Below are 24,841 nucleotides of genomic sequence, written 5' to 3'. Positions count from 1 at the left end.
CTAGTTATTGAGGGTCCATAAAGGTTTTGAAAAAAAATGACTGAAAGTCATATCATCGAAATATTAATGGGCTAACACATACGAAAAATGAGAAAAATTGCTTAACTCCACTTGTGCGTCACCTTAATGCCATGAATAGGTCGTGGATCGTGCCGAAACTACATTTACTACTACGTCAAGTACTTACAAATGGTACGATAAAAGTTTTGGAAAAAAATGATCGAAAGCCACATCACCAAAATATTTATGGGCTAACACACGGGAAAATGAGAAATTATCTAATTCATCTTGTGCGACTCTTAAATGCTATAAATAAGACGTGGATCATGACGATGCTACACGTACTTCTTCCACGGGTACTTACAAAGCGTTTCATACAGGTTTCAAGCAAAAATTGACCGAAAGTCATATTATCAAAATATTCATTGGTTAACATACGATTTTTTTTAGAAAATCTCCTAATTCGGCTTGTGCGGCCTATATATGCTTTGAATACATTGTGGATTGTGCCGAGGCTACAAGTACTACTTCCTTAGATACTTACGAAGGGTCCCATAAAGGTTTAGAAAAAAATTGACCAAAAGCTATATCACCAAAATATTCATGAACCAACACACACAAAAAATGAGAAAAATCACATAATTCCGCTTGTACGAACCTTAATGCTATGAATATGTCGTGGACCATACTGAGCCTGCATGAACTTCTCCCCCGAGTACTTATAGAGGTTCCTATAAATGTTTCAAAAAAAATTAACTGAAAGTCAATTAACCAAAATATTGGGCTAACATACACAAGAAATGTGAAAATCGCCTAATTCTTCTTATGCGGCTCCCAAATGGTATTAATACACCGAGGATTATGCCGAGGTTACAAGTACTTCTACCTCAGGTACTTATGGAGGGTCTCATAAAGATTTTAAAAAAGAATTTATCAAAAGCCATATCACAAAATATTCATTGGCTAACGCAAACGAAAAATGAGAAAATAATCTAATTTCGCTTGTGCAACCTCTAAATGCTATAAATACACTGTGGATCGTGCCAAGACTAAGTACTTCTCCCTCAGGTACATACGGAGTGTCCAATAAATATTTCAGAAAAAATTGATCGAAAGTCATATCATCAAAATATTCAAAGCTAACACTAACGAAAAATGAGAAAAATTGCTTAAATCAGTTTGTGCGGCCCCAAAATGCTATGAATATACCATTGATCGAGCCAAGGCTAATAGAACTTCTCTCTCGGATACTTATGGAAGTTTCCATAAAGGTTTTACGAAAAAAAGTAACTGAAAGCCAAATCACAAAAATATTCATGAGCTTATACACACTAAAAATGAGAAAATTGCATAATTTTGCTTGTGCGTCCCTAAATGCTATGAATATGCTATGGACCATACTAAAGCTACACGTACTACTCCCTCGGATACTTACGAAGGGTCCCATAAAGATTTCGAAATTATTTTAAATGATATCACCGAAATATTCATGAGCTAACACACAGGAAAAATGAGAAAATCATCTAATTCCACGTGTACGGCCCCTAAATGTTATGAATATACCGTGCATCATTTCGAGGCTACACTTACTGCTCCCCCGGGTACTTATGGAGGGTCCCATAAAAGTTTAGAAAAAAATTGACCAAAAGTAATATTATCAAAATATTAATGGGCTAACACAGACGAAAAATGAAAAAATTATCTAATTTCGCTTGTGAAGCTCCTAAATGCTATGAATACACCGTGATCATATCAAGGCTATATGTAATGCTCCCGCCGGTATTTATGGAGTGTCTCATAAATATTTCGAAAAAAATTGACCATATGTCATATCACAAAAATATTAATAGGGAAACACACACGCAAAATGAGAAAATCGCCTAATTTCTCATGTGCGATCATTAAATACTATAAATATTTTATGGATCATGTCAAGTTTACACGTACTTCTCCCTCGGATACTTAAGAAAGTTCCCATGAATATTTTGAAAAAAAATAGATCGAAAGTCATATCACAAAAATATTATTGGGCTAACAAACACAAAAAATGAGAAAATCACTTAATTACGCTTGTACGACCATTAAATGCTACTAATACGCCGTGGATCATGCCTAGGCTACACTCACTGCTCCCCGAATACTTACAGAGGTTCCCATAAGGGTTTTGAAAAAAAATTGATCAAAATTCATATCACCAAAATATACATAAGCTAACAAATATGAAAAATGAGAAAATCATTTAATTTCGCTTGTTCGGCTACTAAATGTTATGAATATGTCGTGAATCGTATCGATGCTACACGTACTGCTCCCATGGGTACTTACATAGGATCCCTAAAGGTTTCGAAAAAAATTGATCAAAAACTATATCATCAAAATATTTATTAGCTAACACACACGAAAATTTAAAAAAAATATCTTTTTCCGCTTGTGCGATCTCTAAATGCTATAAATATACTGTGGATTGTGTAAAGGCTACATGCACTGCTCCCTTGGGTAGTTATGGAGTGTCCCTTAAAGGTTTTTGAATTTTTTTTGACCAAAAGCTATATCACCAAAATATTCATAGGCTAACACACACGAAAAATGAGAAAATCGTCTAATTTCGCTCGTGCACCCCATAAATGGTAAGAAAACGCTATGGATCATGATGGGGCTACACTTACTGCTCCTCAGGTACTTACGGAGGGTTCAATAAAGGTTTCAGAATAAAATTTATAGAAATTTATATCACCAAAATATTCATGGGCTAACACACACAAAAAATGAAAAAATCTCCTAATTCCACATGTGTGGCCTCTAAATATTGTGAATATACTGTGGATCGTGAAGTGCTACAAGTATTGTTCACCCCGGTACTTATGTAGGTTCCAATAAAGGTTTCAGAAAAAAAAAACTGACTGAAATTCATATCACCAAAATAATCATGGGCTAACACAAAAAAAATAAGAAAGTCGCATAATTTCGCTTGTGCGGTCCTTAAATGTTATGCATATATCGTGGATAGTGTCGATGCTACATGTACTACTCCCCCGAGTACTTACGGAGGGTCTCATCATGGTTTTGGAATTTTTTTTACCGAAATTCATATTACCAAAATATTCATGGGCTATCATACAAAAAATGAGAAAAACACTTAATTTTGTTTGGGCGACCTTTAAATGCTATGATTACGCCGTGGATCATATCGATGCTATACTTATTGCTCCCCTAGATACTTATGGAGGGTCGTATAAATGTTTCAAAAAAAAGACCAAAAGTCATATAATCAAAATATTCGGGGACTATCACAAACGAAAAATGAGAAAATCATCTAATTCTCCTTGTACAGCCCCTAAATCTATGAATATACCCTGGATTGTGCCAATGCTACATGTATATTCATGGGCTAACACACACGAAAAATGAGAAAATCATCTAATTTCGCTTGTGCAATCCCTAAATGCTATGCATAGGCCACAGATCGTGTCGAGGCTACACATTCTTCTTTTGGGGTACTTACAGAGGATCCTTAAAAAGTTTTGGGAAAAAATTAACCGAAATTCATGTCCCCAAAATATTCATGGGCTAAGAAACACAAAAAATAAGAAAATCACGTAATTCTGCTTGTGTATCCCCTAAATGTTATGAATATACTGTGGATCATGTTGAGGCTACACAGCCTGCTCCCCAAATATTTACTGAGAGTAATAAAGGTTTCAAAAAAATATATCTGAAAGCCATATCATCTAAATATTCATGAGCTAACACACACAAAATATGAGAAAATTGTCTAATTACGCTTGTGCGGTCCCTAAATGCTATGAATATGCTGTGAATCATGATGAGGCTCCACTTACGGATCCTTCAGGTACTTACGGAGGGTACCATGAAGGTTCCGAAAAAAATTGACTGAGAGTCATATCACTAAAAAATTAATGGGCTAACACACACGAATAATGAGAAAAGTGGAATTTTCATAAATAGCTTAGTCCTAAAACTTAATAGGTCAAAATAACTACAGTTTAGGTAATTACATTTCATACTATAGCTATAACAACTGTTTATATAATTCGCATATATGTTTGTATAATTCGCTGCGAATATACAAATAGGGTAAGTATATATAAATTCAGTATTTATATATTTTATGAATTTTTAAGAACTTATACAAATTAAATATATCAATATTATAATTATATCATGCTAGTGTAAACATACACAAATTCTGAATTTATAAAATTGGGAGCTTAATTATACAAATTCTGGATAACTATAGCTATGTATATTAATTACAAGAAAAGGTTAGCAGCGAGTAGGAATTAACTTACACTATAACTATGTATATTAATTAACTAGTATATGTTTGCTAGCCCGTATTATTTTTCCCATGTGATAATCGCTTAATTCCGCTCGTACGTACGACCCCTAGATGTTATGAATACTCCGTGTATAGTACTGAGGATACATGTGATGCTCCCTTGGGTACTTACGGAGGGTCCCAACAAGGTTTAGAAAATTTTTTGTCCAAAAGCCATATCGCAAAAATATTCATGAGCTATGTCACATGAAAAATGAGAAAAATCACTTAATTCCACATGTTTGGCTCCTAAATATTGTGAACATGCCATGGATTGTGCCAATAATACACGTACTACTCCCCCGGTACTTATGGAAGGTACGATAAAGTTTTGAAAAAAATTAACCGAAAGCCATATCACCAAAATATTCATGGGCTAACAAGCATGAAAAATGTGAAAATCACCTAATTCCGCTTGTGCAACACCTAAATGCTACGAATTCGCATCATGTCGAGGCTACATTTACTACTCCCCCGAGTACTTACAGGGGGTCGCACAGAGGTTTCAAAAAAAAATTAATCGAAAGTTAAATCATCAAAATATTAATGAGCTAACACACACGAAAAATAAAAAATTGCCTAATTTTGCTTCTGCAGCCCAAAATACTATGAATACGTTGTGGATCGTGTTGAAGTTACACTTACTGCTCCCTCAGGTACTTACAAAGGGTCTCATAATGGTTTTTTAAAAAAATTATTCAAAAGTCATATCACCAAAATATTAATGGGTTAACACACATGAAAAATGAGAAAATCATATAATTTTGCTTGTGCACCCCCAAATTCTATGGATACTCCGTGGATCATGTCGAGACTATACGTACTTCTCTCCCGGGAACTTACAGAGGTTCTCATTAAGGTTTTGAAGTTTTTTGATCGAAAGTCATATCACCAAAATATTCCCTGACTAATATACAAAAAAAAGAGAAAATCACCTAATTAATTCCGCTTGTGCGATCCCTAAATGTTATGAATACACTGTGAATCGTGCCGAGGCTACACTTACCTCTCCCCTGTATACTTACGGAGGGTCCCATGAAAAGGTTTAGAAAATATTTTGACTGAAAGTCATATTACCAAAATATTAATGGGCTAATACACACGAAAAATGAGAAAATCGCTTAATTTCACTTATGAGACCCCTAAATGCTATGAATATGTCGTAGATCGTGCCATCCAATTCAAAATCTCTTCTAAATAGTCCAAAGTCATAGTTTCATATTTTGCATAATTTAAAAAGACCCGGATAAAGTGACAAGGATACTTACTCGTGGAGGCTTTTGATCCAATATTCCAAACTCTACCTTAACTTGGACTCAAATATTAAAAAAAAAAAAAAGCAAAAATGAAGAGATGTATGATAAGGCATAAATCGCATTCAATGAATACAATGTATGAACAATAATTGTAGATTTAAAAGATATACAATCCAACATAAATATTACGATACATATTTCAATATAAAATATTATATAAGATTATATATATAAAAGATCATATTGTTTTTCTAATTACATATAAATTTCTTTGACATGATTTTTTTCTTCATTCCAAGTACGCTTTTTATGTATAATATATGTATAGTTGTATATAACAAATGTATATCTAAATCTATTTTACATTAAAAATTTATATGGCCCATAAATGATATGAATACAACGTAGATCGTGCTGAGACTACATGTACTACTCCCTCGGGTTCTTACGAAAGGTCCCATAAAAATTTCGAAAAAAATTTGACTGAAAGTCATGTACCAAAATATTCATGGGCTACCAAATACAAAAAATGAGAAAATCGCTTAATTCCGTTTGTGCGGCCCCTATATGCTATGAATATTCCGTGGATCATGTCGAGCCTACACGTTCTTCTCGCCTAGGTACTTACGGAGAGTCACATAAAGATTTAGAAATTTTTTTGACCGAAAGTCATATCACCTAAATAATAATGGGCTAACACACGAAAAATGAGAAAATCTAATCCCGCTTGTGCAGCCTCTAAATTCTATAATTATGTCGTGAATCATGCCGAGGCTACATTACTGCTCCCCTGGATATTTAGGAAGGGTCCCATAAAGGTTTTCGGAAAAGAATTGACTGATATCCATATCACCAAAATATTCAAGGGCGACCACACATGAAAAATGAAAAAATTGCATAATTCCTCTTGTACAACACCTAAATGCTATGATTACTGCGTGGATCGTTCCAAGGCTACACGTACTGCTCCCCCGGGTACTTACGCACAGTCCCATAAAGGTTTTAAAAAAATTGACCAAAAGTCATATCACCAAAATATTAATAGGCTAACATACACGAAAAATGAGAAAATCGTCTAATTCCGCTTGTGTGGTCCATAAATACTATGAATATGCCGGAGATCGGGTTGCGGCTACACGTACCGATCCCTCGATTATTTACAGAGGATCCCATAATGATTTCGAAAGAAAATTGACCGGAAGCCAATTCACCAAAATATTCATATGCTAACATAATAATGATAATTTCATTTGAATATTTACTTTAGTATGTCTTCGCTTCAAAAAAGGTAAATTGAGTTTCTATTATGGAATTTTATCATATATGTGTGATATTTTTTCATATATATAAAATATAAAGAGTAGAGTTGACACTTCATTAAATGATTTTAATCAAATGAAAAACATTTTTTTCCCATTCATGGCCTTGTATCTTTTTCTTTCTCCTTTTATATTATGACTTTCTCCAACTCATACATATATATATCATTTTTAATCTCTAGTACCAAGAAACTCTATCAAAACATATTATAATTAATCTTTAATATATATATATATATACACACTTTTTCGGAAAATATCTTTCACTATCAAATCAAACATCGTCGGAATATTTACTATAGAAAATGACTTCTGTCATACCAAATGACTATACTAGTACAGTGTACAACAATAACATACCCATTGAAACCCACAAGTGAGGTATGGGGAAGGTAAAATGTACGCATATTTTAGTACTACCTCGTGGAGGTAGAAAGACTGTTTTCGAAAGACTCTCAGATCAAGTGCAACAAATCCCTGTATAAAGAAGAAGAAGACATAGTGAATAAGGAAACAGTGCAAAAGTCTACCAGAGAAGAGCAAAACAACAAATGACTATACTAATGTCTTTGTTTTAAGAAAATCAACTATTTCCCCTATTTGGTTTGTGTTTTGCAGTTACTAGATCGAAGGTTCAAAAAACAACCTTCGTAGCATCAACAAGTGCATTTGAGAAGTGGACAACCTTCACAGGATTGGTTGAACAGCTAAAAGGGACTTTGAAGCCTAAGAAATTCAACTTTCTACATGTACCTAAAATTAAGATAATTTTGTAATCCCACGAGTGGAGTCTGAAGAAGGGGGTGTATATATAATCTTGCCCCTACCTTGTGAAGGTAGAGAGGTTGTTTCCAATAGACCCTCGCCTCAAGTCTGCATTTTCTGCAGATCTTTGCTACAATTCGAAGACGACCAAGTCACACTTGAAGTTTCCATCATTGCAAGAGAGTAACTCGTACTGATATGCACAAGCTCATCATACATAAAATCAAACATCTCCCCACCTTTTGCAAAGAAGTAAGCGAACCACGAAATACCACCTGAGAAGCTATCAAATATAGATCAATTCCACTGGCCACCACAAGCTCATCATAGCATAAACCTGCAACTTTTAATGAAACTAGGAAACTTGAATTGTTACGAGATGAAATAACTAAACATGGACTTATTACAATTTACGTTACCGAGTTTTGTCACAACATGCTACATGGATCTCAGCAAATTACAAATTACAAATTCCATCCAACTTAAGGTCTAATCTATGATCTAAGGTTTACAGATATCTCTTTCAGCTATATATTCTTTCAGAGGACAAGGCTGCAATTCAGGACCTAAATCTAAGATTTTACGTACAGATATCTCATGAACAGTCAAGAGTATCTACCATTGACAACAACACTACAGTCACTAAAGAAAAGAAACAAGACTAAAGGTCAGAGAGAACGAGAGAGCAGGGTAAGAGGACAGCATAGAATGGCTCTATGTCACTACTCAAAGGTTAATCTCATCAGCCTTGATTCCGTTATCAGTTACTTCTTCCTCATCTGCTTCTTTCACCACAGGGACCTCTTTAGCCAGCAATGCCTCTTCAACATTAGTGTCAACCTCAGCCACTTTGGCAGGAGCATCTTCTGGTTGTCCATCACTTTTGTTTTCATCTTGGTTCTCCTTCACAGCATCAGCATCAGACGAATGCATTTCATCTTTCTTCTCTGCAACATTATCTGCCATTATGCCATCTTTCTCTACGTCAGCCTCTTTAGAAGGACCATCTTCTGCTTTTTGGCCTTCTCTCATCTTTTCGGCTTGGTTCTCCTTCACAACATCAACAGCAGAAGAATGCATTTCATCTTTCTTCTCTGCAGCATTACCTTCCATTATGACATCTTTCTCAACAACAGCATCTTTGGTAGGACCATCTTCAGTTTGACCTTCTCTTGTCTTCTCAGCTTGGTTCTCCTTCACAACATCGACATTAATTGAAGGCATTTCATCCTCCTCCACATCTTTCTCGATATCCTTATTTTCATCTTTTCCCTCATCATGTTTCTGTTTGACCACCTTTTCATCTTCCACAGCCGCAACATCCTTTTCATGTGTTTCAGCTTCTGGCATGTTAACATCCTTTGCTGCCTCAGTTTCTTCATGCTCTTCTTTGTCTTTCACATCTTTCTTAGAAGCTGAAGATTTTCTGCTTCGTTTTGTTGGAGTGACACTTTCTGCTGCAAGTGGAGCTGCCTTTGCCTTTCCACTGATCCTTGTGGATCTTCTTGGAGTTTCACCATTTCCCCAGTCAAACTCAGTGATTGGCGGACCACCAGGGTGTGACTTCAGGTACTGCTGCAACTGTTTTTTTGTAGTGATGTCCTCCCCTGTTGGTGCAGTAAATACAATCTCATTTTTCTTTGGAGTCCCTCCTGTCTTAGGCAGAAACTGAAAAACAAAAACAGAAAAAAAAAATAGCCATTAGTTTTTGAAAAAATCCCCATCATTCTCCTTTTATATTCCTCATCTTTTATAGGGCTGGCTGCTAAAATGGAGAGTAAACATGGAAAGGAAATAAAAACCAAAAACTCAGAAAGACAAGAAACTACCTGAAAGATGGAAAAGGAAATCAAAAGGCAAAGCTCATAAGGAGAGGAAGCTACTTCACAACATCAGGAGAAGATAATGATGAATTCTTGATAAGCAAATAATATATAACTATGTGGCTCATCTAATATCCACCATGTTCCAACTGTTTTAGTACAGAATTTGAAACATGCACAATCCCACTACAGTTCAGTAAAATAAATCAGTCAAGCAGTGCAACTGTTTCCCACGAGTAACTCTTCCTCATCAAATGGGATTCTGAAGAGTTTCAAATCGAATTTATCAACTTAATCCCCAAACAAAGTAATCCTGCAGACTACTAGCGCACACTAAAGATATACAAGCGGTTTACATTTAACAAAGAAACAACAACCCAGCCAAAAGCATCCTGAAATCAATAACACATTATTGTCTATGGCATATAAAATGAAAACACAGAGAATGAATCTGCTAAGAAAGTGTAAAACCAATTACTTTTGTTTTCTTCTTTGAAATGGTAGCATCTGAGTAAGCTTGTGTGTAGCTCGGCTATTCCACCGGTAACTCTGCCCATCAAAGCATAGGCAGATGTGAAGAAATCAGTTGGTATTTTATGTCTCAGCTGAGATTTAAAACCTGTCTCTAAGGTTTGCACCCACTTTATTGACCACGAGGTCATATCCTTGGTTGCATACCAAAGTAATAACTTGGTACTAAAATAAGCACAAGCTTTACAAATGAGACAACTCTGTCAAAACTGCTGGTCATAATACCTTCCATGTGAACTGATGGGCAGTGAAATAAGCATTAAACGAGTAAATCTTTTTGCAGAAAAAGGGAAACTCATTACTATTATTATAAGGAACGAATTATTTTGTGCCACAACCCAAGTAGAACTGACATTTCACTGAATATAATTAGTAAGATATTTCAATAAACAAGTTAATGAATAACAACACCCTACATTTTAGTATCGGTAAAATCAAATTCAAGGAAAGTCACCAAGAGGATGCTACCCCCCCCCCCCCCCACACACAATTGATAGAGTTGACTTACACAGACAAATAAGATTATCATAAAATGTAAAATAAATGGGTTGAACATATTCTAGAAATTTTTAACAATAAGCATATTGAAATAAGTGATGCTATCATCATTAATGGGCAAATAGAAGCTAAGGTATTGAATGAGAGAACGGAACAGTTATTACAAAATCAGTCTCAGATTCTGAAAATGAATGCTAGGAGCTTCATCATTAAGAGAAATGCCTCCATACAAGGAAGGGAAATCATAGATGCCTCACTCATTGCAAGAATGATTGACCAAGATGGGTTCAGAAGGATGCAGGTTGTTATGGTCCCCTGATATGGATCTAAGTTATGGGATACAGCATGGTGAAATCAAATGTTTTCTTCCTACGACCTATGGTGTTGGTTTGTTAAGAGAGAGCCTGCAATCTCTTGAGTTAAAATACTCAAATATTGGAATATTTTTTTGCTCATCTCTTCATTGAATTCAAATTACTTTAAATGCAACATAGGTAGATTAACCACCTACCTAATAGCAAGGAAATAACTTCCTACTACTCCCCTCCTTCAAATCGCGCTTGACCTCAAGTGCAGTATGGAAAGTACTAGTATTTCCCTCTTTTCCAGTAAATTCTTCTTCATCATCAATGGAATCAATCCAGAATAATGCATTGATGGCCCTGAGTGAGTAATTCATCACAGTTGAAACAGAGTCCCTTAAGTTGTCTTTCATCCATTCCAGATGTGGTCAATTTCTTCACAAATCTGGTGGTTATGGAGGTGAGAAATCCATTGTCTTTGATCTATAGACATCTAACAATTGCCAGCAAAGAGGTTGTTCCTTGCATTCATAAAGTCGGGAAATACTCACCGCCGTAGCCAAATCTAGAGGATTATGCAACTCTATCTCAATTGCTATGTAATCAGCAAGACCGCAAATGTAAAATTCATTTTTTTGCGCTTGTATAAGGGTACCAGCCCATGAAACCAATTGCTAAAACCTTTCTTGGTAATCTGCCACAGATCCAATTGGGCATAACTTAGCCAATTCTTCCAACTTTTGACTTCTAATTGGTGGTCCAAAACGAAGGTTGCATTGACGTTTGAACTCATCCCAAGAGCGTTGAGGCATATCTTTCACTAGTTGAAGAAACTAGAATTGTGCAATTCCTTCCAAATTAAAAGAAGCAAGTCCATTTTTTTCTTCTTATGGTGCTTGCTGGTGTCGAAAGCAGTGTTTTGGACGGCGAAAGGCAACCAGGGTCTGCCTTGCCATGCTCGCCGCTCGCCTTTTTGAAGTGCGGTGCCAATTATCACCAAAAAATTAAAATATTTAATTGCATATACAAATAATCATAATCTCAATAGCAATAACATATTAGCAAATTTTTCAATTCAAAAAGTGAAAATAGATAGTCAAACTAATAGTTTAGAAGTTCAAAACAATGAGAAAAAAAGAGGTAGAAGTAACTCTGAAGTCTGAAGAAGAATAAGGAAAAAGAAACCGAGGAAGATCAGAAGAAGAAAAGAAGAAGAAATTAGAAGAAAAGAAGAAATACGTATTGGTTGGACTTTGGAGTCGCCGCAAAAGTCTGGGTGGTCATCGGAGAAGTCGAGTCTCGTCGACTGGTTGGAGTCTCAGTCGCAGTCTAAGAGTGCAACTGTGCAAATTTGAAAAGAAAACCCTAAAATTACCTTTTAACTTTTAAATCCCTAAATTCGTCGCCTATTTTTAAGAAAATACAAAAGGTGACGCCTTTCTTGCCTTTGTCGCCTCACCTTTGTCGCCATTACTGCCATGGTGTCGCCTTTTGAAGATCGCCTCGCCACAAAGCTAATAGGAGATGACAGGTCACCTCGCCTCGCCTCTCGCCATTGGCAACGAGGTGATCGTCTTTCACAACACTAGTCGAAAGAAATGCTCGCACCTATTCAACCATCCCAATGGGTCCTTGTGGCCACGAAATCGTGGAAAACCCAACTTTGTATATTTAGGAATCATGAAATTCCCACTAGTTTTTGACCCTGATCCTGCAACCACTACTTTACCTTTTTAACCTCGATGTGACTGTCATTTTTAGTTGCTTCAAGATCCGTCTTTGAATTTGCTAAATCCTTCGTGAGTGCATCCAAGCGAGCATTTATAGCTTCCTGTCTTGCTAAATTGGTAACGCATTCTTCTTGGAACAAAGTCAACAATTGGCACAATTGTTGTTGGATTAGATCTCCCATAACTCCCGTCCATGATACCAAGTTGTTACGGACCCTTGATAGGGATCTAGTTACGAGACAGTACAAGATGAAATTAGATGCTTTCTTTCATACGACCTGTGGTGTTGGTTCGTTAAGAGAGAACCTGCAATCTCTTGCGTTAAGGTACTCAAAAACTGCAATAATTTTCCACTTATCTTTTCATTGAATTCAAATAACTTTAAATACACATTGGTGGATTAACCACCCTCCTTATTGCTACAAGGAAACAGGCAAATATAGTCAATAGCTAGGTTGTCCTTACTACTAATAACCAGTACAAAGAAATAGGAAAACATAATTAATAAATAAGGTGAAGTAATCTAATTTCTACTTTCTTAATTTGTTCATGCATAAATCATTGGTAACACAGGTGTTATGTGAAAATTAGACCTAAAAAAGGCATTGACCGAGTTAACTAGTCTTTCCTTTTCGGTAGGATGAAGTATGGTTTTACTAAATTTTGTCGAACCATACTTTGGGTTCTATTAATAGGTAGATTAAATGAATTAAATTTTGAATCGCTTCTGTCAAGTATCCATCATAATCAAATTAGGGATGATATGGGAAACAACGTGACAAAATCCAACATTTTGTATGATGATGACACATAAATTTTCTGTGAGCTAAAAGAGGAACAATTGTGGTCTCCAAGAGTTGTGTAGCTGAAGATGTTTTTGCTGTAGCATATAAATCTGGCTGAAAGGGAATATGATGATTTATAAGACACGATAAATGTCTATTGTTCAAGTTATAACATAATTTAATGGGAACATGATTTATAGAAAAAGGAAGTAAGACAGAGATAGTTCAGACATGTGAAGAAAAGGTACACAAATGCGTCAGTTAGGAAGTGTGAGAGGTCGGTTGTTGCAAGAGTTAGGAGAGGTAAAGGTAGACCGAAAAGAAATCGAGGGGAGGGCGGTGATTAGATATGACATGACACAATTTCAGCTTACTGAGGACATGACCCTAAATAGGAAGGCATGAAGATCGATGATTAGAGTAGAATGTTAGTAGGTAGTCGAGTGTGGTCACCCGTTAAGTGGGAGAGGCAGGGGGCTTGTCTATTATCCTTTTCTCTTTATTATTAGTAGTAATTAGCAATCGTATAATTTCTTATTCTTCTATATGTTTCTACTATCTGTTGCTTCATTTTGCTTTGTATCTTGATATTTTTGTTATTATTTTTTTCTCCTTGCAACCTTTCTCTGAATAACTTTTCTTTTGATCTAAGGGTCTATCGGAGAAAACCTCTCAACCTCACAAAGGTAAGGATAAGGTCTTCATACATCTTACCTTCTCCAGACCCACTTGTGGAATTACACCAGGTATATTGTTGTTGTTGTTGGTTATCAAAGCTATATATGACACGAAAAGTCCATGACGGATCAAGCCTATAATTCATCTCAATATGTAGCTTTATGGAAGAATATCAAAATGCGATGGGTGGATTTCCAAATCTAGTAAAATTGGAGATTGGTAATAGGAAGAAAATAAAATGTGGCAAAATGCATGGATACAAGACATTCTTTAAAAAGATGTTTTCCTAATACACTGCATTACAAAAAATGGGACTACTATTGATAATTGCAAGATAGGTGACCGATGGGGGGTCAAGTTCAGGAGAAAATTCTATGACTCGAAAGCTAGAGAGCTATCCCACATCATGATATTCCAATCATGAAAGTTGAGAAGCATGGACGTATCCCACTTCACTCCAATGAAGTTTAGGGACTTGAAGTTCAAACTTCAAAGCTAGGTATTAATGCCGCAACTGGTCATGATATTCCCTTTCTTGCAGTGGAAAACTTATATCACCTATTGGAGCATTAATAACTAGCTTGGAAGTTTGAGCTTTAAGTCCATAAACAGGAAATCAAGTCCATAATTGAAAATTCCAATCGGTTAGGTATAGTATTTTTTTCTTCATTTGTGTCTTGCTTCGTTAAACCCACGCTTTATTTGTGTTTTCACTAAAAAAAACCCAAAGAACTCATTTTTTTGCAATTTTCACCTATAATAACATTGATCATATGGGTGTGTTGTCAAAAGGATCTAGGTGAAAATACACCCAATGATGTGACCTAGCAGTCAATGAAGTGGGTTGAGAAATATCAGTTCTCAGAGACAAAAAACACTAAGTTGTTTTTTTGTCATTTGTCCTAGCCTTGATAGACAGAGTTATCCTATACCAGTTGATGGTGGGAGGTGTCAGGTATCATGTGGAATTAGTCGGGTGCGTCCAAGCTAACCCGGACACCACGGTTATCCAAAAAAAAAGGATCTAAGTGAGAACCCATCAAGTAATTGCAACCTCCTGACTGCATAGTACAACTTTACCAACACTTAAGATTTAATCCTTGGTTTTCAAGGTTGTCACTCCAGATTTTCCCAAGATTTTTGTGTGATAATCATTGTCCACAAGACTTGGAGAAAGTTGATTTCATCTGACTTCACAGTTCCTTTTTATCTTTTCTTTCTTTCTTTTGGATTGGGGATTGTGGGGGGCGGGGAAGGGGGGGAAGAGGGGGGGGGTATGAGAGGTACTGACCAAAAGAAGGGCCACAGTAGTAACTAGTTTGAGCTCAAGATTGAGAAAGATATACCAAATTGATGCAGCTCCAAATATCTACTACGTTGCAGCATTAATAGTACATAAAGTACAACCTTAAAAGAATATTCACAATGGAGAAGGATCATTCCAAAAGTAAATTGGCAGGAATCAGAAAACACTAAATCTTTAACCCAAAATTTCATGAATCTATTCAAGTCATGCCTCCGAAGTGAAAAGATAATATAATTTGGTTAAGGAAAATTCAAGTCATCATAACATAAGGGAGAACTGAACCCAATATACTAGAAATCCGGTGTAGAGTTCGAGAGGTCCTCCTGCCTTGAATGGTTTCATGGAGCAGCCAAAGTAATCAGAGGACGGGAATTTTCTTTCAGTGTCTGGCTGCAATTTTTTGTATGAGTCTTGACGATATCAAATGGTGAACTTCAAGCAGCAGCAAAGAACCTCGAAACAGTGCTGGCCCAAAGCCAATAGCAGCCTCAAGTTCACTTGGCATAGAGCTCAAACTTGTGCACTATGACACGAGTCCCTCAATCTTTGCCAATTGAGAAAATCCTTAAGTGGCATTAATCCCCACGTTATAAACCCTGTATAACTTGTTCACAAACCAAGCGACCCCATATGGTGAAACTAGTCCTGGTTGAACCAATGTTCCATGGACTCTCCATCTTGCCTCTTTATACAAGTGTCAGAAAGGGATGTAACATTGGCATTGATACCTCGTTATGATATCTGAAATCACACTAAAAATGTGCCAAAATTTGCACATATATGTTATAGAAGAACATCCAAGTCCATGTATTATTAAGTTGGTCATCCTGCACAAAGTCTAACAAGTGGAAAGCTTGAATTTAGCTCCAATTGCCTCAAAAGTTTTTTAGCTTGGCACTGGAGCACAACTAGGTGTGCATATTTTCTTGATGGTGGAGGGTGACGGCAGAGGGTGAACATGAAGAATTCATTAATAATGAGATCTCACAAAATAGAGATGAAGCAAGGAACTCAGAACTTTCTTCAACATACACTAAAACTTATAGCAAAAAGCTTGACGTACTCCTACCTGATACTTCCACACCCGTTTTGGATAAGTACCCGCAATGAATCAACATAATTAAGTAAACCATGCACATGCATATAGTTTTTCATGGTTAACTCCACCTCCTAAACCCCTAAACCAAGCTGCCCAAAATGGTCCTTTCCCACTTCTGCTAGGTGGTGACTCAAACCACCAATCTTATGGTTGGAGGTGAATGGTCCTTACCAAGAAGCTATCCACCATTTGTCGACAAGCAAATATGTTATTATAATTTAGATGCAATAAGACAACTAGCTGTGGAGCATTTTGGTTTAATATTCAAGTCCAAAGCTTAAACTCAACCAAAAGAAAGTTGTAATAAGCTTGAGCCAATCCAGGTACAAGTTGACAGTTTCACATAAAATACAGAGAACTTCTGAAAGTGAATCAGATGGTCATGTCTCCTTTAGTTAGAATCATAAGAGTTAAGTGTCTATTATGATATGTGAGTTAGCTTATTCATCTTGTTAATAGGGTTTTTATTAGATACTGAAAGGACTTGACAAGTCCTTTTTGTAAACAAAGTCTCAACTTCAAATTGAATTGCATGCTCGGTAAAATAGAAAGAACCAGCATATTGTCCTCCATCAAAAAAGTTGCAGATTGAGTACTTAAATTACAAGATCATTTCTGGTACATCTTGAAACCATCGGACAGTAAGTTCTTTAGATCCCCAATTAATAAATCAGAATTGAAGTTTTTTCCCTTTCCTTTTTTCGGTTCTAAAAGGCTACACTTCTTTTAATACCACTTTATCCCTCCCACAGCTTGTAAAAAGATATACCACTACTACACAGCTCAAGCTTAAAAACTCCAACTCGCCTACCAGTTCATCACAATAACCAATGAAGAAGATAGTATCTAGAATAAACCAAAGGGGACTGAATTAAATAATTAGTTAGATAAAATTGTTTAACGCTAAAGAGCACTTCTCTTTACAATTTAAAAGCAGGAAATTTTACTCATAACAGACAAAACAACTAGGAATGGCAATGGGGAGGGGCGGGGCGGGTCTGAGCCTTTGCGGAGAGGAGCAGGTTTGGAGCTGTATAGGTACAGGGCTGGTTGCTTTTAAAAACAAAAAGGATTTTTCGCAGGTTGCGGGCGGGTGGGGGTCAGCTTTCTTCTTGCCATAGGTTTAAGTTTAATTACACCATGAATCTTGTACTCGAGCTTTTGAATCTGATGCTTATACAATCTCTTTTTGGGTTGCCTTTAATACCTAATTACAATTGTTTATTATAAAAAAAAAAACTTGAAACATGAGCTTTGCATTTATTTAATGATCCAGTTCTATGTTAGTCTGTCCAAATGATCTGCTAGTGGAATTGTTAAACTTAGTCAGGATCTGCTAGTGCAAGTGTGAATTTTTGTGCCACCAAACAATGCAAGGGGTCTAGATGCATTTTGCATTAACATTTTGTTTAAATGATTTTCTTTATCCAATTTTACTGTCTACAATAGAAATAGCAAAGAAATGAGAAGCATACAGAGGCTGACTTCTTCATAGTATTTCTCATATGAGGAAAAAAGAACTTTGATTTTTAGTATTTGGGTTTAGATTACCATTTGTGAGTTTTGAAACTTTACTGTAGAATGTAAAAAGAAACAATTGTTATGAAGAAAGTAAGGGGAAACAATTAAGGGTGTGTTGAAAAAAACAAATTTTGCTAGGCGGTGGCTGGTTAAAGTCTTTGCGGATTTATGCAGGTTTGCCCCACAACCGCCCCATTTGCCATCCCTAAACAACACAGATGCCCTAAAAACTTATGTGAATCCAGCTGAATCTTAAAGTTAGGAACAAGCAAAACTCCTGGTACTCCATCTCAGCCTACCTCAATCTTCAAAAAAATACAACTTCCAGAAGTAGGAAAATCTCAAAACCAAGATAACCCCGTTTCCAAATTAATTGACAACAACTGCAGCACAAAAGTCTACATTAACATAAACCAGACAACCCAAAAAAAGTCTGAAAAATAATCCTTCTCATCAAGAAAACTATCACATGAACACCCAAAAGTACAGCATCCCACATAACTACACAAAATTAATCAAAACCCATTTCAGAATAACAGGGGAATTTGAAACTAAACACCCAAAATTAGAACTTGAAGAAACAACAAAGAAATAAGAACAAACCCACAAAACCCTTCTCATAAAAACAGCAAATTTCCAATGCCAAACACAAAACAACAGAAAAATTAACCAAGAAAACTGAAACATAAATCAAAAATTGTTCTAAAAAAATGAAGAACAAAACAGAAAAGAAAAAAAAACATACCCTTTTCATCCAACCAGCTGGAGCTGGAAGCTCAATGGACACAACTTCATTCATCTCCACCGAGCTCGCCATTCTTTCTTTGTGTATGTCTTCTCCCACCCAACTCAATTTTTCTGAAAAACTTGTAAACACTTCTTCTAAAAAACAAGTAATACATAAATAAATGGTTTTGAGATGTATGTATTTTTGTGGGGAAAAAAAAGACGACAAAATTGCACATATGTAGAGGTAACTGATGAGGAATTTGGGTTTATTTTTTCTGCGACGTGTAGATATGGATATAACTTGTTTTGCCCAAATTTGACTGACGGAAAAACAACAGGGACGGTTACGGGTTTTTGGAACATTTCGGGTTGCTCACATAAAGACAATCCACCTTTTATGTTTGTTACTGTATAACTTGTACTTCTTTATTTTTCAATTCCTAATAATTTTAGATTGTAGTTATATATGGTGTAATTCATCTTTTATATGTATATAGTGAAAAGAATAAAATAATCCTATAAATTAAGTCTTTGATTAGATTTTATATCAAGGGCTGTATAGGACAAATCGATAGACTGCATCAAATCGGAAAAAAATCCGACTAGTGGTTTGGTTTGACTTGGTTTGGTGTTTGGAAAAAAAAACCGACCGTTATAGGATTGGTTTGATTTTAACTAAAAAAAGACAAATCGAACTCAAACCGACCCGATTATAGATATACTACTTTTAAATTATATTATACATAAAAATATTTATTAAAATGTAATTTATAAATATTTTTTAAATTTTTTTCATAATTTTTGTTTTCTTTCTTACATTTAGATTTGGACTTGAGAAGTCCATCTAAATAAGGGAAATTTACATAAATGTACTACATTAAGAAAATATTTACCATTTATAGCAATAATATTTTTTTTCACTGGACGCTTATAATACAATTATAATACAATTTTAATACATATTAGCGAAAATAATTTATAAAACTCATATAATACAAGTTTTATTCATGGATAATATATTTATCACATACTTTAATACACTTATAATACATTATGTCAATTTCTTACCAAACAAGTATACTATATTTTAAAACACTTATAATACATTTATATTGCATGCATAATTTACTTTTAATACATGAAAGATATATCATAATATTGCTATATATTGCTGTAAATGGTAATAAATAAAAAATATCGCTAAAATCAGTAATTATTTATTAAAAAGTGTTTTTCCTAGTAATTTTTCCTCTAAATAATATACAAAAAAAACCATCTTATAAAGTTATATTATAAAGTTAAAATTGTTCTCCCTCCATCTTATATGTTGATATTTTGTACTAGAACTCTTTTTAAAAAGCACTGCTCTGTGCTTTTTATTAGATACTATGAAAAACCCGAGAAACCCGAAAAAAACTGAAAAACCCGAAAAAAATTGATATCGAAAAACCCGACTTTTATTGATTTGGTTTGGTTTATAGATTTAATAATCCGACACAAATGGTTCGATTTGATTTGTAAAAAAATCTGAATCAACCCGATCCATGTACACCCCTAGACTATACCTATGTTAAATATTTTGACCTAGAGGCTATTTGTGTATAGAACCTTTTGAAATTGTTAGTTTTGATCTTAAATTCATGGATAATCATATAATAATGTCCAATAATATCTTTAAAATCGAAGGGGTTGCGTTCAATCCTATCAAGATCAGGAGTCCCATTATTCCCTAATTGTATCCCATCTAATTTTTTGCCTGAATATAACATTACTTTCTACTATTCTATGCAAGCACAAAAATTTTCAAGCATTCATTCATCAATCAAGTAATTTATATTGTGATTCCAGGACTTCAAATAAGAATTTCTCGCTCTTTTATTTTTCAATTTATCAATCACTATTAATTATTTTATTGTTGAATGGGTATGAGTGAAATGTGATTTAATTAATTATACAAGGCTATATATGAAATTGAGAAATATTATAGGTGATTTAGATCGGCTTGGAATCAAAATTCAGACCTAGAAAATGTCAATATATTATGTGTATATCATATTATATGTCGTGTATATCATACATATATTTTCATGGATATACACAAATATACATGATATAAAGAAAATATATACACTTCATATTCACTTTACACACACGTGTGTCTATATATGAGTTATATATACACTTTCAAGGTATCGTTTGGCCCTTTGGGAAAAACTTGAAAAAAACTTGGGAATTAGTGTTTAACGGTATAACTTGACAATATATTTGGCAAATATCTCAAGTTCTACAAAAAAAACTAGTATTTGGGCCAAGTTCGAATATTTGAAATTTTTTAAAAATTACCCCAAAACTTTTATATTTTATAAAAATACTCATCATTTATTAATTCCAATTAATATTTATCTACCAACTTACTCCATTAACATGACCAACCAACATCATTAAATAACATTTCTATCTAACTCCTCTTGAAAAGAATAGTTTGAAAGATCAAGAAAAAAGAACAATTTATTTTTAATGCGATTAATGTATTGCTCTGCACATATTGTTATTTTGTAGTTGTTGATTTTTATTAATTATGTTATAATTTATTTTTTTACAGAACTTGTTCATTATAAAATGATAATACAAACTTATGGATATTTTTAATAATTTTAAAAACTTACGGGTACAAATTAATATTTTTTTTGAAACAGTCAAATATTTTTGAAAAAAATTATGGCCAAACACATGGTGAAATTTCACCAAAACTTTACCTAAAAATAACTGGCCAAATGCTATCTTAATAAACACACACACTCTACATTGAAAATTAATTATGATAATTTCGTGTTAAACTGATGGTTCGTTCATCTTTACATAACTTGTATTTCAAGTGATTCCCATTTAATTAGTTTAATATTAGTCCAATTTCAGCCTATGCTTAAAATTTGCTTTAATTTGAATTTATCATTTAAGATTTACTTTAATTTTTCTTCTCTGTGTATTCACTTTTCTTATACCGAGTATTCTATAATTTTGATATTATTGTAGAATTTTCACTGCATTATATTAGCACATTTATCGACTACTGCAAACAATAATCATAATTACAGATAAGTTTTCAATACTTTTCAGAATCTTTAAAAATAAAAAATAAATTCTAAATGAAATATAATGGAGGATAATTTTAAAAATAAAAATAAAAGTATACGAGTAGATGCAAATCTCTTTTTGATATGTAAAATTCATTGTCTTAACATTTTGACCAAGTTGATAACTCCCTATTTCATGCTGAAGTTTCTCCAGCATTAAGGAAAAATATGGGTTGATCTGCTAATTACCAAAAAAAATTACAAAAAATATAATGAGGTGTAAATTTAAATTGCTTCCATTAGAAGAAGGAAAATTTGATTTTTTGTTGTATTTATAAGTGTTCATATTTGTCATATTGCTTTATTCAAAATGATATCATACAAAATGAGTAAAATGATTATTTTAAAAAAAAAATTACCTAAATACACAATTTATTATCATATTTTCTAAAATTTTCTATCATTTGAAAAAATTACATAAATTCCTTGTCACACCCCGAGAGGGTACCATAGGCGTGGCCGGCACTCGGAGACCATTGCTGGCCCCAAGCGAACTACTTGATCTGATCACTCATTCAATCACTCAGCGGAATACTCGACTCAATAGACAATTAACTCTAGTGACATTTAAAAACATCATCATTAATAAATAGATAATAGATTGAAAAATACTCAAAGTATAATGTAACTCAATGTTATAAACTCAATAACGAAATTATGGTTGAAAAATAGACTCTGAAGAAATCTTTCTACTCAACTCTACTCTGTCTATGAAGCCTCTAACTGACTCATAAGAAGGTGCTGAGATAAGTCCACAGCTACCTCAACTGACAATCGAAAGGAGTGGATGATAGAACCATAAATGAAGTTCTTCGGATGCAAGAAGGCCTCAGGAAAAGTTGGACGAGTTTTAGTCTTTAACGATGCGCCTGTTGAAGACCTTTATCACTTGTATCTGCATCATAAAACGATGCAGGCCAAATGATGTCAGTACATGGAATGTAAGAGTATGTAATATAGCTGAAAGGAAATTTACTCAAGGACACTCAAATCAACTCAACTCATGAGACTCACTCTGAAATTACTCAACTCAATAAAGCATGAAGTAAAATAATACAAATGCTTTAAATAATATGCAGTAAGAGATGCAACTCAATATATAAAGATATAATATTTTACTCTTAGGAAGTTTCTCTAACCGACAACCATCACTTATGAGCTAGTGATGATACAACGCTTAAAACTGATGCTGCCGCAGCCGTCCAATACCCTGCCAAGGCAAAGGGCGCTCAAACTCATGGATCCAATATAAAAGTCCTCTTTTGGGACAAGAGAGGCTTGACCTCTATCCTACGCTGGCTACATAGTTTATGGGATCACTTTATATCGGTGCTCAATACTACTCCCAAAATACTCTATATGCTCATATATATTAAGTGATTAAAATACTCAAAATACTCATTTAGTCTCTTTTGAACTTAGCTCAAAACTTAACTCAAAGAATACATTTAAAATAAAAATATAATGTGACTTCTCAACTCAATTTAAAAATAGACGTTTAATGAAATATTGCTCCACTCATTTATACTCAAAATACTCATGCTCAAGATGCTACTCGGGAGATTTCTCAACTCATTCTCAAACTCTTTCTCAATCAAAGATGACACTTGATATTCTTTAGCTCAAAATAAATGCATAAAATATTTAATACAAGACGTTCACAACTTGTTCTTTAAAACTCTGTCAATGCATAATGTACAATAAAATCTCAATTAGGGTTCATATGGATACAAATATGAACCCACACTCTCAACAAGACTCAATTCAAGAAACTCATCAAAATATCATAATATATGTATAATAACACAAGAAAATATATTTACAAACTCAAAAGGAATGATAGATAATTCAAGAACTCGAGTCATGAAACTTTGAAACTCATCTCAACTAAGAAAAACAGAAGATGTAGGGCATGTGGATGAACTCAATCCACGTTATGGGTAGCCTTACATACCTGGGATGAAGACAGGACAATCAATCTTGCAAGGTTTTGCTTGAATCTTTAGAACCTTAGCCTTTTCTCCACTCCTTAGCCCTAAGTCTCTAGTTAGAATGTGTAGAAGAACTTAGGAGTGTTTTGAAACTCTTTTAAGGTCAAAAACGACCTATATTAGTCATGTATTAAGTATAGGAGGGATGGAGAAAAGTCTGGAATGTCCCTCTTTAAAAATAACTTCGTGCAGAATATTTTGGCCTATGGGGGAACAAGTGCGCGACGCAAACCTGTTCCCTCGTAGTTCATTTTTTATGAAAACTTTCGATAAACGTCTAGGACCGTCGAAAATCAAAAAAATAAATTTTTGACCTACTTTTGGGCAAGTCCGCGATGCAGACATGTCGCGTACTTTTCTGTTTTCTCGGTTTCACTCCGAGAAATCAATTTTTGATCCGATTGACCTAAAATTCATTCGGGACCATTGTCTCACTCAATTTTTTGTGCTGATCGATATTTCGGCCTGAGATTTGCCAAAAAAATTTGGGATGATGCGTTAAACGAACAATCTCTTATCTAGGGGTATTTTGGTAATTTTCAAGGTCTAAAAACTTTGAAGGTTCCTTATGACCTTAAACCACATCCAATACACTTCAAATACTTAGGAAAAGACCTTAACACTCATTTACAAAGTTAGAATCACTTGGTTAGATCCTATATGCATAAGAAGGATGGTTCGGGTCTTAGCTCAAAAACTTTCAGGGTGTTACATCCCTATTCTTGGATACATCACTGTACGTGATGTATCAGGACGTTTTGGGATGTATTCGAATTTCACCAAATTCAAGATATTTTTGTAATTTGTAAAAAAGTATAAATATGATGTAATTAGCTCTTAACATTATGTGATTTGGGTAATCCTTTCATATTTTAAAACCCATCTACTATAAGCGGAAAACATTCTTTTAATGAACGTTCAAAAACCCTTCAAAAACTTGGGTCAAGTTGGACGGGTTATGACCCAATGAATCTCAGCCTAAATACTTTTGGGTCAATTTTAGCCCAGCCCACTTATTCACTCAACTCATTTAAC

General features: G+C 34.5%; 1 protein-coding gene across 1 annotated transcript; it reads right to left on the bottom strand.

Annotated features, from left to right (window-relative positions):
- Nucleotides 1–8,064: 8,064 nt before the first annotated feature.
- Nucleotides 8,065–18,951, bottom strand: LOC129891387 (methyl-CpG-binding domain-containing protein 11-like). The gene is made up of 2 exons (XM_055966733.1): nucleotides 18,698–18,951; nucleotides 8,065–9,347 (listed from the first exon to the last, which is right to left on the bottom strand). The coding sequence occupies exons 1-2, from the start codon at nucleotides 18,767–18,769 to the stop codon at nucleotides 8,406–8,408; spliced, it is 1,014 nt and encodes a 337-aa protein (XP_055822708.1). The 5' UTR covers nucleotides 18,770–18,951; the 3' UTR covers nucleotides 8,065–8,405.
- Between the last annotated feature and the right edge of the window lie 5,890 nt (nucleotides 18,952–24,841).

The sequence above is a fragment of the Solanum dulcamara genome, chromosome 6, assembly GCF_947179165.1.
Source record: "Solanum dulcamara chromosome 6, daSolDulc1.2, whole genome shotgun sequence".
NCBI lineage: Eukaryota > Viridiplantae > Streptophyta > Magnoliopsida > Solanales > Solanaceae > Solanum > Solanum dulcamara.
This window is presented reverse-complemented; position numbering and strand designations above follow the sequence as displayed.